The sequence below is a fragment of the Phoxinus phoxinus genome (genome assembly GCF_949152265.1).
Source record: "Phoxinus phoxinus genome assembly, chromosome: 19".
Classification (NCBI taxonomy): Eukaryota; Metazoa; Chordata; class Actinopteri; order Cypriniformes; family Leuciscidae; genus Phoxinus; species Phoxinus phoxinus.
Genome location: NC_136894.1, coordinates 24,787,876 through 24,803,583, shown reverse-complemented (window position 1 = coordinate 24,803,583; position 15,708 = coordinate 24,787,876). Strand labels below are relative to the sequence as shown.

Genomic DNA, 15,708 nt, shown 5'->3' with positions numbered 1-15,708 from the left:
TCAAATTAAATCCAATTGACCTTTTCACTGGAGTAAAACCAGACAGTTAAAAGATACACATTCAGAAACGGCAGAGCCGTAAGAAACACCATTACATAAAGAACTTTATGCACAGTTCGAATACCCAGGCAGACACTCTCATTATTATTACACACACACACACACACAAAGACACCAGCTAGATGAATCATATCACTAACTAAATAGACTCGCTCAAGTTTAAATACTGCAATATAGGCCGATAAACTCATTATTGTTTCAAACAGCTTGCAAATAAGCCATTTTGAACCCTGAAAATGAGAATTATGACAGACATGGATGAGATAATGAGTGTAATTTGTTTTATACCGCACAGCAGTCGAAGCCACCACCTCAAAGAGCTTCCTAATCGTACGCTTAGATATTTATTGAAGAAATCACACTTAAGATGGAACAGAAGTCGGAAAAGGGAAGCTCAATAGGGCTTATGTTGCCTCTGAACACTGATTGAACAATTTTCACAGAACAGCACGCCATCAACCTTTTACAGTGATTCTCAGGCAGCAAACATTAAAAAACATAAGGACAGAATAACCACAGATGTGTAAGTGAGCAAGACTTGTGCTTCAATGAGATTATTGAAGAACAACTGCAAGCTGCAGCACGTACACTTTTCAATTGCGAAGGTGTTTAGAGTGATTGCTAGGTGGTTCATTAATGGCCCTAAAAAGAGCTCATCCTGATTTCAATCATTTACCAAACTGATAGCACGTGTATCACTCGTGTACTAGTATGTCTCATTCATGTCTGTAGCACGAATTGAGGGTAAACAGAAGTTTAATACTTAGGCTTAGTTTGTTCAAATGAGCAACAGTAATAGTGATCCTTGCTTACCTTAGCAAACACCTCAGGATTGCATAAGTAATTCAAAAGACAAGTGCTTTTCAAATGTAAAAAAAACCCTGTTCTTCCTCTTACTTTGATAAATTCATTGGGTTTGAAAAATAGATTCCAGAGCTGAGAAAAAGAAAGAAAACAGTTAAGGGACTCCATACAAAAAAAAAGGAGAAATATTGATCTCCCAAAAGAAAGTGACATTTTTCAGGTTATACTGTACATTATGTTCTGCTGTACTGACCCCATCCACAAATCTTCAAACTGATCTACACTGCTTCAGAAAGTTCCTAAATAATTCACCTCTGTACTGGGCCTCTGATATGAGACACAAGTTTCCCTTTAATCTCTGGTACAGATGAAGACCAGAAAGTCTTCTGAAAATGGTCCCAGCAACTCAATTCCCAGTTTGGGCTTTCAAAAAAATGAACTACTTTGAAAATGCTTGGCCTGATCATACCACAATCTTCATCACTTCCTACCAAAGAAAGGACGAGAGCTTCTTCTAGATATGGGGAAAAGATGAGCCAACAAAATATGTATATGTTTCACATGACAAGAAATGTCAGTATTTCATGTCAACTACCCATTTGCAATGATACTCTCATCCCTGGCTATATGGCTTAAATCAAATTTTGTCAGCTTGGTTAAAAGACATTGCTTCGAAAAAGTAAAAGCACAACTCTTCTCAACAAACTGCATAAAGTCTCGATTTATATGCCAAAGCTTAATATCTAGCATTCCTATTTAAATCCCTAACCCTAAGTATGAGCAATTTGCCTTATAAAGCATCACAAATTACATTTAGGCCTACTTGTGGAACTGGGGGTCTTCCATGTGGCTAGGATCCAATCCCAGTCCTAATACATTTGCAAGAAGATTATTTCTTCTTCTGGAAAAAAAAAAAGACTGTGTCGTAGGCACACACTAAAATATGCCTACCCGCTGACAGTGAAACTAAGTAGACGTGACCAGTGTGCGACTCGCTTGTAAAAAATTAGCCAGTATTGCATTTCCAAAGGTTTCACATCCACAAATATCATTCCACTTAGAATTACTCAGCACTTAGACTGACACCCGCTTTTGAATTTGCTAACTGGACCCTCTGGTACCTTGACATTTAGAGAAATCTTATCCAGGGCAGTTTACAGTACTCAAGAGCAAAATGGTCATTTTTTCAAATCAGTCTAAATCTAAATCGATACAGGACTTAAACACAGTTCAGTCTAAGCACCTTAGATCTCCGCTGGATTTTTGCTGCCTTTCTTTTCCATGTCGACGGCTTCTACTCCAGGGAACCAGGTGACTGATCCTAAAAGCTAATCAATAACAACGGCTAGCGAGCTAGCAAACCCACTCCCGCTAAATGGATTCTTCAGATGAGAGGCATGGGGCAAGCCGTAAAGACGGTGAAAATATTGAATGAGATGACGCAGGGAAGAGCAGAAACCTCTAGCTGAGTGAAGCAGTCGCTGCATGATAAAATCCTGTTATGAGCTGGGCTGTAATGTAATATTCATGTATTTTTACGTGTTTCACTGGTCTCCAACACCTTTTTTTGTCGCGTGGTAACTCTACATACATTTTTTTATTTGTTAATATATACATGCGTCTATGTGTGTGTGTGTGTGTGTGTGTGTGTAATTTTCATTTTAATCTTAGCTACCCATTTGAATTTCTCTGAGATTAACAAAGATACAGAACCAAAACGTGATCAAACCCTTCTTGTATGGCAAAAATAAACAAAATGCACCAAAAACACACCCCAACTTTGTAATACACACATGCAGGCACGGTAGTTCGCTTTAAATCTGTCAGAAATATGTGAGTCACCAGCGCTACAGGGCATATCCTGTCAGTATCAACAGGAATTCCAGCAAAATGTGCATGAGTCAATATTAGACTAGTGATCTACTCAGAAAATAACTTTGCTGTCAACACTCATTGCAGATCATTCTAAATGAGTCTCTAATCCACTGCACACTTATAGCAGCTGTGTTCATATCATTCAAAATCAGAGTACTGAGAAATCATGAAACCTTTCAAGAACATGTTCAGTTCACATTTCAGCCCAAATTTAAAAAGAGATTTATTTCTCTGTTTTTCATTATCTGCATGACAATTAAGCAAAAACACATTTTTTGCTGCAATTTGAATCACGAGCACCAAACATCAATGTTCACATTCAATAGCCACTAAGCCACACGGTAACACTTTAGAATACTGCTCCATCATTAAGGAATAACTACACAGGAACAAATGAGTAACACAATATTAACACTAGTAACTATATTAACTAACAATAAATTAAGTAATAGTGCTAGGTCAAAAGTGGTACTTCACTATTAGCTAATCAATAACAATTTTTCATACCTCCCAGAGGACTACCGGTACTATATACAGGTTTCATAATTAATGTGAATAATGCATAATGTATAATTAATTCTAATGTTATGGTCATGATAACCCACTAGAAAGTATTACCAATTTGTTCCATTAGTTACCAAATCCTTCTAAAGGAACTACTAATTATTTGGATCAGTATCTTAAGTGAAGATCATAATAACCCACTAGTAATGACTCAAGTGTTACCAAATCCTTCGGAAGCAATTACTATCCAAAACCTTTCAAAAACTTCAAAAGTTTACAATGACTTCAGAAATTACTAGGGAGTTATCATGCTTTTCACTTTAGTATACTGATCCAAATAATTCCTTCTGAAGGATTAGGTAACACTTGAGTCATTACTAGTGGGTTACCATGATCTTCACTTAAGAATTAAATATGCATTATTCACGTTAATTATGAACCTGTATATAGTAGTTCTTAGTAGTCCTCAGGCATGTATAGAAAAAATTGTAGTTACTGACTAGCTAATAGTGAACTACCACATTCAACTGAGCGCTATTACTTACTAGTTTGTTAATCAGGCGCCGTATTCACAAAACATTTTATCTTACCACTAAGAGCTCTCCTAAATGACAGTAAAAGTTCTTAGTCAAGAGTTTTCTCTTAAAACCTATTCCAAAAGCTGCTGAGACCAACTTTTACTAAGGAATAGAAAGATGTCTTAAGCTAAGAGTAAGGGCAGGGTTGACCTCGTTGCTATGGATGATGTCAACACGCTTACCAACCGACCACAGTGATTGGCTGATGGGGGAGGAGTCTCTGTCAGTGAAATAAAAATGTTGCCATATTCAAATAAAGATTTTAGAATAAAAATGTTGCCATATTCAAATATATTCAAATTGCTAATTGTCAGCCTCTTACATGTCTGCATCTCAAGAGATTGCAGAATTCAAGCGGCAAATGATGTTTTATAGTCAAAGTTCGGGAGGAGCACGTTCAAAGGGTCTGTCTAATCAGCTTGAGAGGATGTATATATACACAGCCGAGAGCCGACTCACCTAGTTACCTCGACAGTTTTCTGCATCCCTCCGCCACCCCTTCCTCGCTCTCAGCTGGGGATACGGGGGAGAACTGAGCCCTCGGTCCTCTTGGACATCACGCCAAATAAGCTTATTATATGTTTTTACTCTATTCAATCAAGTGTTGTAAGTGTGAACTTGTAAAAACAACTGCCGCAGGTAAAATTACTTATTTATTTTTATTACTTATTCATAGGTAACACGGACATTATTTATTTATTTATTAAAATATTTATTCTTCGCGTTTTATCATAGATTAAAATCTATAAATCAAAATATGTATTGCATTTATGAAGAAAAGGCTCAGCACCCAAGGCTCTATCGCTATTGCCTCAATTGTGTACAGTGTCTTTGGGCAGATTGCTGAGGCGGTTTGCCAGAAACAGCCATTAGGATTGTTTGTGATTTTGTCTTAGTGACTTAGGAGTCCTCTTGACTTCTCCTAACATTTCACAGATTTAGGAGCTAGTTTTAGTGCTAAAATGCTTTGTGAAATACTCTTAGAGCAAAAATGTAGGACTCCTGACAAGCCCATTATTTTAAAGAGTTTCTCCTAAATCTGTAAGTTAGGAGCTACTTTTAGCCTTAATATGTTTTTTGAATACGGCCCAAGAGTTCCTTGTTAGTTAATAGAAGTTACTAGAGTGTTAATATTGTGTTACTCATTTGTTACTGTGTAGTTATTCATTAATGACGAAACAGTATTCTAAAGTGTTACCAGCCGCACCTCGACAAAATAAATTGCGATTTATGGCTTTGATTAACTAAATATGAGAAAATATTCCTGTATATATATATATATATATATATATATATATATATATATATATATATATATATATATATATATATATATATATATATAAAATACACATATATACACACATATACATTCACTCACCGGTCACTTTATTAGGTACACCTGTTCAACTGCTTGTTAATGCAAATATCTAATCAGCCAATCACATGGCAGCAACTCAATGCATTTAGGCATGTCGAGATGGTCAAGGCGATCTGCTGGAGTTCAAACTGAGCATCAGAATGAGGAAGAAAGGTTATTTAAGTGTCTTTGGACGTGTGCAGCAGTACTGTGGGCGAAAATGCCTTGTTGGTGACCGAGGTCACAGGAGAATGGCCGAACTGGTTTGAGCTGATAGAAAGGCAACAGTAACTCAATAACCGTCATTACAACTGAGGTGTGCAGAAGAGCATCTAGAACACATCAAACCTTAAGCAGACGGGCTACAGCAGTAGAAGAACACACCAGATGCCAACTCCTGTCAGCTAAGAACAAGTAACTGGGCTACAATTCACAAGGGCTCACCAGAATTATTAGAAGATTGGAAAAACCTTGCCTGGTCTGATGAGTTTTGATTTCTGCTGTACATTCAGTAGTGTCAGAATTTGGCATAAACAACAAAAAAGCATGGATCCATCCTGCCTTTTATCAACTCTTCAGGCTGGTGGTGGTGTAATGATATGGGGGATATTTTCTTGGCACACTTTGGGCCCCTTAGTACCAATTGAGCCTCATTTAAACGGCGCAGCCTGCCTGAGTATTATTGCTGACCGTGTCCATCCCTTTATGACCACAGTGTATCCATCTTCTGGTGGATACACACAAAGTTCAAATCACCTCAAACTGGTTTCTAAAACATGACAATGAGTTCACTATATTTAAATGTATAAATACGTGGTAGATTTGCAGATGCTGTAACACCTTTCATTGGAAGCGTGTTCTCATCACCATCCATGTGTTTTGACACAGTCGCCTGGACAAACAGTTGCAGCAAACAAACAAAGCTTTATTTTGCGTCAGACTTTGTCTCCGTGTGTGTTCTTTGGCACCGGGCCAGATCACTGGATTACCAAAATCTGTTCACACCCACAAGCCAACAGCGAATAAACATATTTCTAAAAACGGGATGTGAGACTTTCTCTCTCTATTTATGTCTGCCTTTTCCTCCCTACTCATTTCCTCTCCTCATCTCTCTGCCTGACTTGACTTCAAAAAGGCATTTGATTTCTGTTTGCTGCTGAGGGACTGGATTGCTTTAATGCAGGGAAGAGAAAAGCAGCGCTAAATTGCGATGAAATCAGCATGAGCAGCAAATACGAGCCATTGGGGCACGATCTGCTTGTGATAGCGAATGTGTTTGTTTGCATCTGCAGTGACTCTGAGGGTTATTTAAAGACTCCAGCTTCATTGCTGAGCAAGATGTTGTGTATGATTCTGCATGTGCGTGCAAAAGAGGGAAAAAGAGATGTTTTTCTTCACAGACACGAGCTGAAGAATCTTGTGACTGGGGAAACCATGTCATTGCTTCAGCCTGTATTTATACATACAGTGCATATATTTTCATCAAAGGGAGATTTTCGTTCTCATTCAGTTTTCCAAAAATAAACGTAATATGCATTTGCAATGCATATAAGCACTACTGCCCTCAGAGGAAATAAAGTAGCTGTAACATAATTCACGAACTCCCTATTTCCTTTTGCACCATAAACGTCCCTGTTTCTGATGTGCAAATCTATAAATTGATGACCCATGAACCATCATTTACAATGGAACATGAAAGAGGTTTCTTTGATTTCCATACTCGGTACGCAGACAGAGAACTCTTTAATACTTAAACGGCTTCAAAAAATATTTCTACCGACAATATTCATGTGTGCTTTAACTGTTGCACTTCCCATAAACAAGATGACCTTTTCCTACTTCCTTTCTATGTTCATTACCAATCAAAAATCATTTTATAGCCTAACGCTTTACTTTGAATGCCACTGGTGTTTTGTGTTATGAACCGCAGCTTACTATTGCTTTTATCATAAAATGCGGCATAAACCTTAAGCATAAGCGTTCACACTGACCTGGAGGCAACCAGTTGCAGTAGCCACTCGAGTTCACTACGATATTCGACTTGAAGGTGGAGTCAAACTTGTCATCTGCACTGCAAATGAAGAGAAGACGAATATTTTAGACATTTAGGTTTAATATTTTGCATTTGTATGTTACACTGATACAAACAGTATGGAAAGGAAATGATTGGGAGATGAGGAGGGCATGCAGGGATCAGGAAAGCCAGATTTGAACCATGGGCACGAAACATCAATGTTCACATTCAATAACCACAGACAAAGACACAATTAACAGTCAGACACAGTAAGGACAAAATCTTGATGCAAATTTAGGCAGTCATCAGATTTAGGGCTTTGATTTAACTCAAAGTGAAAAGCAAATATGAGAAAAGATTCCTGCGGTTCATAAGGTTATAACTAGGTGTGAATGAATAATGTGCCTTTCAAAAATTAGCTTGAGGCCATGATTAAATTTAATGTACAACTAAGCAGCAAGCTCCCATGTGAATCAGCTCTGTTAAAAAAAACAAAAAAAAACAGGAAGTCTACAGCGAAGGATGATAATAGGCTGTTTGGACACCAGCTCTTCGACTAAACGATCTGCTTTTGCCCAAGGACCAAATTTTCAGTTCATTGATCTGTAGTTGCTCTTCTGTTTAGCCTCACAGTTTGAATTATGGCTCCAATACCGCAATTCTCAATCACACGCGCACAAACCTACGTCTGCTGATTCTGATTCCCAAGGATTCTTTACCCATGTTGACATTTTTGATGTTGCAGTTGAATGTATATCATTTCACAGAAGGATTATATTCTTATTCTGAAGTGTCTGCCTGCATGATCACTGTAAATACTGGGTTTCAGATCTATTACTTCATATCTCGTTGAGGGACGTATCATATACATGTTTTCACTTTTTTTTCCCAAACCGACTAACAAATGAGACGTATTCAGATACAAGACAAAGATGAAAATAATGTATATCCTGTAAAAGATCCCTAGAGGAAAAGCAAAACCTTACAGGGGAATAATAATACTATTCAATGCAATAATACTGAAAAAAAAGTCTGGTTTCATAAATATAAATGCTTATATACCTATTATACAGCAGGATGTCCGGCGTCCAGACTTGGTCTGTGGTAAAGCGAAGGTTTTTGACACCTGGGTATTCAGATTGGTTCCACTGAAGGTAATGATCATACCAGTGCTAAAGAATATATAGACAAAAAACCGTTTCAACACACGTACATTAGTATGCTTTAAAAGGCCAGATTTAATAGAGGCGTAATATTGATTACCACAAAAAAATCATTTTGACTTGTTGGCTTAAAAAAAAAATCATGCTTACAGTGACTCACTTACAATGGAAGTGAATGAGGCCAATTTTTGGAGAATTTTAAAGCAGAAATGTAAAAATGTTTAGTACTTTCATAAAATCTGTTAAAATGTGTGTGTTATTTGAGATTTAAAACTGTTTAAATAATTTCTGTCAGGATCACTATCGTCAAATACGATTGACAATTAGCATACAGTTTGGATTGGTGGTATGGCTCTGTTCTGGACAAGAACTTCCCGCACATCCATGCAGCCTAGCATGGATAAGAGCAGCAATAACCCCCCTTAGGGTAAACAGAACAGAACCAACATGAATGTATTGCAGATATCATTAATTAATTTTAATGTACAACATAATTAGAGAATTTTAGTCTGATTCAGGGGAAATCAGAATGCCAAATCCTGACTGGGCGAGAGGAGGAGCTGGGGATGGAGGAGGGTAATTCGCTCCTGAGAAACGCGATAGCTGCTGATAATACTGAAGGAGCTTATATACAGTGATAGGCGTCATATTCCTATAGGTAGACGTGGATCAGCTGAGAGTCAGCTGATGCGAGCTTGACTAACGTGACCTGCCAGAACTAACGCTACTTGATTTTTACAGATTTTCTCACATTAATGTTGACAAAGTTGTAATAGAAAAGGATAGTAAGTGATTTATTTTGTGACGTGATTATTGGTCCCATTCACTTCCTTTGTAAGTGCCTTACCCATATTATCTGTTTAGATATGTTAGATCTTTGCTTATTTAAAGAAGAGGGAGGACAAATGGAATTTTGAAAAAAAAAAGAGAAAAAAAATTGGGTTTATAATACAGTAACATCATGCCACAAATGCAATCAACTGAGCATAACTTGTACTGACCCTAGAACAACTGATGGCATTGATAGATATATTGATATAACACTAGGTAATTTAGTTATGTAAATACATAAGTTTACTAAGATGTGGCTTACCATGTTAAGCCAGATATTGGAGGTCAGTACTTGATTTTTCTCATCCTGTATGAGCAAAAATGTTTAGAGTGAGTTTAAAATCCATTGTGAGCTTAATGATGAATGTCACAAAATGACAACTGTAAATACCACTTAGGGAGTAAAGTCAAACTGGTGGCATAGACCACTATTTTCAGCTTTAGCCACATTCGAAACGTATTTTAGACAAAGAACATCAATATGTTGGTGATGACAAGAAAAAGAAAAACAAGGTGAAACAAACGAAGATTTTCATGAAACATCCAGAACCAGATAAAAATGTAATTTCAGACAGGTTCAGAAAGCAGCATGCATAGCATTTGAGAAGCACATTGCATATGGATTTATACAAGACTAGAGGAATTAGATCAAATACACCTTGGCTTTCATACCAGATAGCCATACTCCATAACACCCAGGAAGACAATACAAAAAAGTGTGACTTACCACATCCATGATCTGTATCAAGCTCATAGAAATAAAGACAGTGAGAGGCTGAGAGTCGTTGAGAATAGGCCTCTCCATGGGGTTATAATCCTTCAGGAGGTTTTTCAACAGGGTCCGCTGGTATGGACCTTGCACTGACACTGACAGAAACACATGAATGTACTGTACCACCCAGAACAGACACTTCAATTCAAGACATCAGTTCACTGAGCCAAGACACATGCAGAGAGACAGTTAGTGTGGTGACAGATGTATCTATCTATCTATCTATCTATCTATACCGGTATATATATATATATATATATATATATATATATATGTATCTATCTATCTATCTATCTATCTATCTGACAGACAGACAGACAGACAGACAGATAGATAGATAGATAGATAGATAGATAGATAGATAGATAGATAGATAGATAGATAGATAGATAGATAGATAGATAGATAGATAGATAGATAGATAGATGTGGATAAGGTATGACTGAATGGAAGAGAATACATTTATCTTAAGGTTAAAAGCAAGAATGGACCCGCTCTTGAATTTATTGCTCTCATTCACACTTGAAAAGCAGTGCCAGCCCCCGGCAATAACAACAGATTTAATATTAACAGATTCCCACTGGCATTCTCAACTGACTATGACCACTAGCAGCAATGAACGCATAATATAGTGCTTGTAGCATCACTGACATGAATAATCCTTCAGGGCGATTCTGTGTTGTTCAGCAAAAGTATCAAGCAGCATATGACAGGTTTTCTCTAAAGCATCTACAGGACATGAGACTCGACACAATCCGAAAACCCCCTTGGCTGCATAGGGTTTAGAAATAAATAGAAATAAAGGTGGAGGAATGCCATAAGCCTTGTTTACAGGAGCGAGATAAGCAGCCGTACACCCTTACAGTGATTGACAGAATGAAACAAAAACTACACATCTGCATCTATACACCTACACACCTACACATTTAAACCTTACTTTTCAATCAAAACATCAAATGTGTATTCAGTGAGGGCTACATGTTCAACAATAACTTGACACTCAATCAAGAAGGGTAATTAGACCCAATAAATTATTTATATTCAAGGATAATTAAATTGAATAGCTAAAATGTTCCTTCACCATGTCAATGACTGCTATATAACCTTTTCTCTGGGAATTATATTACATGGTTTTCCTAATGAAAACCTGAAAGATCAACACTGGAACATTTAAGAGGTATTTACTGCTTTCGAGTATCTTTCAAATTGCATATTTTAAACTATAGATAATATAATATTATAATATAAACTATAGAAAATCACTCACTCACAGGCACAAACTGATCACATGATGTGCATTGATATGTAGATTGCAGGAAGCAGAACGAATAAAAGAAATATCTGTAAAAAATAATTTAGTTTTTAAAACACTGCAATTATGCAGATATATGAAGCAAATGTTATGTTTAGACTTTATGATACTGATCATTTTTTTTAAATAACATTTAAATTGATATAATTTAATAAAATAGCATTGAAATATCCGGTTGATACTGCATAACTTTTTCTTAAAGAAACAATTAACATACTTACAAGTGTCCTTCTTGAAAAATGTTTTTATAGTGGTCAAAAAATGCAATTCATTTTCGAATGAAAAGACTGTCTCTTCAATACAACTTAGTTTATTTTGTCTACAGTGTGTTTAAATAGAAGCAACATTACGAAAATGAATACCAGTTACATTTCTAATAAGTGAAGGTTTAAAGCTTCAGTCAATTTTACATTTTTGTTAGTCAGCTCAGAATGATACCCAGAAACGCAATTTCTATCAAAACACTTAATCTTCAGCGACTGTGAAAACATGAAGATCCATGAATATTCTGTGATGTGACATTTAAAAAAATGATGAAGAGAATGTACGTGAAATGAATACAAATGACCTGGTGTGAGATTGACAACCCAAATAAAAGTTCTGCTTTATGACAGACATGTGAATAGAGAGGGAAAGAATGAAAGCTAAAACAGAGAATGGCTTTCCATGGCAACACACACACACACACACACACTCCCTCTTTAGTCTTTCTACTCCACTGCAGCAACATGTCCATAAAAACAGCCAGAGAACTGAATCTACAAATGCATTCTGTGCCTCCGTCACCTCCATGCAGTCTCATGTACTCGTGGATTTAGAGAGAGAGAGCGAGAGAGAGAGAGAGAGAGAGAGAGAGAAGGGAGGGGGAGAGAAGGTGCAATTTATGATTGCAGCTTCTAATTCTTCAAGGCAAAGCAATTTTGTCTCATTCTCCTTCTTGTTCCCTCCGGTTGAATCTGATTCCCCCTCTTTCTCTCTCTCTTGACTGCAACAGTGGTAAAAAAAAAAAAAAAAAACCTTGAAACATCTGGGGGCACGAGGTAGCCAAAAGCAAACCGGTTTACAGAGCACACACAAGCTAGAACCAAAACCAAAACAAGATCGTAAGCTGCTTTCTCTTAAATGTGCACCTGCGTTCAAGTCTACATCTCTTTCCTGAATAATTGTTTCATACACACACAGATTTACGTACATGTGAACATAGTGAGGAACCTACCCTGAATCAAAGCGGAGATCCCACAGAGAGTGAAAGCCAAAGAGTGCCACATTCCAGGAGATATGAAGGAAAAGCAGGGCAGAAAAATAAGAATATGTTCGGATATGGAGAGAGGAGGAGGAAATATCCTGGTGGAGTGAAGGAGAGGAGAGGAAAGCAAGAGCTGACTTGATGCAAGCAGTGGACAGAATAAATGTGGAAGAGAGAGAGAGAGAGAGACAGAGAGAGAGAGAGAGAGAGAGAGAGAGAGAGAGAGAGAGAGAGAGAGAGAGAGAGAGAGAGAGAGAGAGAGAGAGCTTACCCAATGATGTCGGCAAATTGCAGCGAGTGAGAGAAGAGGGAAAAAAGACCTGATTGATTTGAGACTCACTGTCACAAGTCAGCTCTCTCTCTCGCCACCCAAATCTCGGACATTCCCTAAGAAGGACAGATGAATGGGAAGAAGGATTGGGAATACAAAGGGAGAAAGATCAATGACTTAAAAAAGGGGGGAAAAGGGAAACTGATCTTGAACTGAAACTGAAAATCACATTCGGTTTAATCTTCCACTGTTTCGTCTCTCCTTGTCCTACTTTCCTTCTGCATCATTCCTGGTCTTATAGAATCATAAATATGGAATTGAAAAGCGTGGTCACTAAAACCTTTGTTATACTGAGGAGACTGTTTTTCTTTTCAAACATTTTTTTGTTTTTTTTTAGATAATTATCATTCTACTACAGCCCTTCCATGTAATAGACTGATATGTTATGTAAGCAACAAAAAGTGCCTTTAAATATGATTATATTACATAAGTTTGGGGTCAGATTTTTGAAAAAGAAATTAGCCTGATACTTTGATTCAGCTATGGCGCATTATATTGATCAAAAGTGACAGTAAAGACATTTAGATTTTTACAAAAAAAATCTATTTATCGAAGAATACTGGGAAAATTTTGATTGCGGTTCAAACTAAAATATTAAGCATCACAGAAGAAATGTTTCTTGAGCAAATAAGCATATTAGAATGATTTCTGAAGGATGTGACACTGAAGACTAGTAATGATGCTGAAAATTCAGCTTTATCATCACAAAAATAAATTACATTATAAAGTATATTAAAGTAGAGAACAGTTTAATAGAAAAACGTAATCTAGCACAAAATACATAAAAATACATAGGGTCTTGATTAAATACACCTAACAAAAATTAGGTCTTAATTAATAAAACAAAATCCTGTCTAGGCCTGCATCCTCACCAGCGATAGCTACTATTTCATCTTGATACCGTGTTGACAGAAACGTTGTAGCCCGCTTTTTGTAAATGAATTAAATTCATTTTGAAAATTAATTTAAAAATAAATAGGCTAGGTAGGCTAAATGAATTACACTCAAAAGTTTTAATAAGAAACACACAAAATATGCCGCAAATTGTCTTTCTCTTTCAGTATCATGTTGAGGCGAGCACACTTTGAAGAGACGTTTGCCAAACAAATCAGTCTAAACATCTATTCTGTTAGAAAGAAAGAAAATCCAGCACTTTAGGCCTACACGTGTTTTAGGCTACTAAAGGTGTTTGCATAATAGCCTAATTTAAAAAGTTAAAGCAGAGATAGTATACGTTTTCCAACTTACCTGAATAATAAACATCCAGTTTAATGTCGGAGGTATTTGAATGTCTAATAACTATCGCCCCCTTGAATAATGAGATTTGTTATTACTGCCAAATCATCGACAGAATGATCCATCTGACGTCCATCGCGCGTTCATGCGGTCCTCACAAAACTCCAAGGATCCAATCAGGTCCCGATAGACAAAATTAAGTCCCGCCCTACATTGTTTCTTGTTCGAGAAGCTGTATGGATATTCACAATAGACCTCATTGACATCAGCGCCATCTTTGATTTTTAACGGTCGGGAATAAAAGCTAGGCTGTTAGGAATAGACAGCTAGGCTACATCTCTTCAGTGTACTGTTAATGTGTTTTTGGATTCTTCTGCTGACGAAACACTGCAAAATATCTCTCCATGAAATTGCAGTGGACAAAAAACGTATAAGTAGGCCTAATAATCAGGGCGTTTTATACAACTATTTACAGCGGATGCCATTGAAAACACTGTGTCTGTGTCTATCATGCCGACTTCAATCAATAGGGATGTTCGCCGGAGTCAAATGTGACGTCACGATATGGGCGTGGTCGCGAACTGGTTGGCAGAAAGAACCAAAACATGTCGCAGACTCGCAGCAGTCTACCTGTGTTTTGTCAGCATATGCTAATTATTTGTCCGAAGAACCAAAAAAGAGATATAAGGTTAAGCTTTTATATAACCAGGGTTCATGTTCTCTGCCTGATCAATATCACCTGAGTGAGAATTGGAGCAAAAGCCCGGACACATGGCCAGATTTGACATTCGGCGACATCTATCTGTATCTCATCGACACGCCATCTATGTTTACCAGAGAGTCGATGAAGGCGTACAAATCTTTAGATGCCTATAAATTAAGTAATAATTACGAATATTACTTGTTGTAACTAAGGATAACTGGTAAATATGTAACTAGAGTAAAAATACAGGTGTAATTTATCCACGGGCTATATTCAAAATTATCTTACCTCTGATATATAACATTGGTTAACATATACGTAAAATGTATGAATGAAAATACAATAATTTGCCATTAATTTATAAGGGTATGTCAGTGTTATTATACTTCCATTGCTCAGTCACAGCATGCCCACAAAAAGTTATGTAAACAAACACTTTGACACGTCTTCCGCGGTATTTTGTACAGTTATTCATTCATTAATTAACCCATCAATGCGATAGAACCTACTAGTAACATTTATTTACAAAATTAGTTTTAATTTTTAACGCAAAATGTAGGTAGCAGACGCGATCGTGGTCCGCTGGCTCCCATTGTTTTCCGCTGGGTATAGACGCCTAATTGCAGAAATTCAAAGCTTTCTTTCTTGATTCAGGCTGTTTAGGTACACGATAGAAGCTCTTGGGGTTATTACTCTTATCGAACCTGTTAACACAGCCGATCACAAAGCACGATACAACCATTTTCTTCTGTGTTTGCGCTGCGCTTTAAGCGGTCATTACTTTTCTTCTGCCAACCAGAGCGCGTCGTGACGTCACGGCGAACATCCCTATTATCCATCTGCAATTGTAGTTCTAACATGCATGTAAATTCAAAATAATTCACAATTCTTAGTATCTCAGAAAAAAAAACCTGTGCTA

The 15,708-nt window shown here is 37.1% G+C and overlaps 1 protein-coding gene across 4 annotated transcripts in view; it reads right to left on the bottom strand.

The window, feature by feature from the left end:
• Nucleotides 1-15,020, bottom strand: part of chrna11 (cholinergic receptor, nicotinic, alpha 11) — a 35,778-nt gene extending 20,758 nt beyond the window's left edge. For 2 of the 4 annotated variants that reach the window (XR_013795203.1, XM_079592058.1), the window contains exons 1-7: nucleotides 14,099-14,302; nucleotides 12,791-12,906; nucleotides 12,490-12,617; nucleotides 9,917-10,056; nucleotides 9,452-9,496; nucleotides 8,258-8,367; nucleotides 7,173-7,252 (exon numbers count right to left, since the gene is read on the bottom strand). Coding sequence is in view for 1 of the 4 variants with exons in the window: in XM_079592058.1 (XP_079448184.1) it covers nucleotides 7,173-7,252; nucleotides 8,258-8,367; nucleotides 9,452-9,496; nucleotides 9,917-10,056; nucleotides 12,490-12,541 (427 nt within the window). In the remaining 3 variants the exon portion in view is untranslated. Of the gene's footprint in view, nucleotides 1-7,172; nucleotides 7,253-8,257; nucleotides 8,368-9,451; nucleotides 9,497-9,916; nucleotides 10,057-12,489; nucleotides 12,618-12,790; nucleotides 12,907-14,098 lie in introns of those variants that run through there. The other 2 variants (XR_013795202.1, XR_013795204.1) reach the window with 2 other exon arrangements.
• Nucleotides 15,021-15,708: the final 688 nt, after the last annotated feature.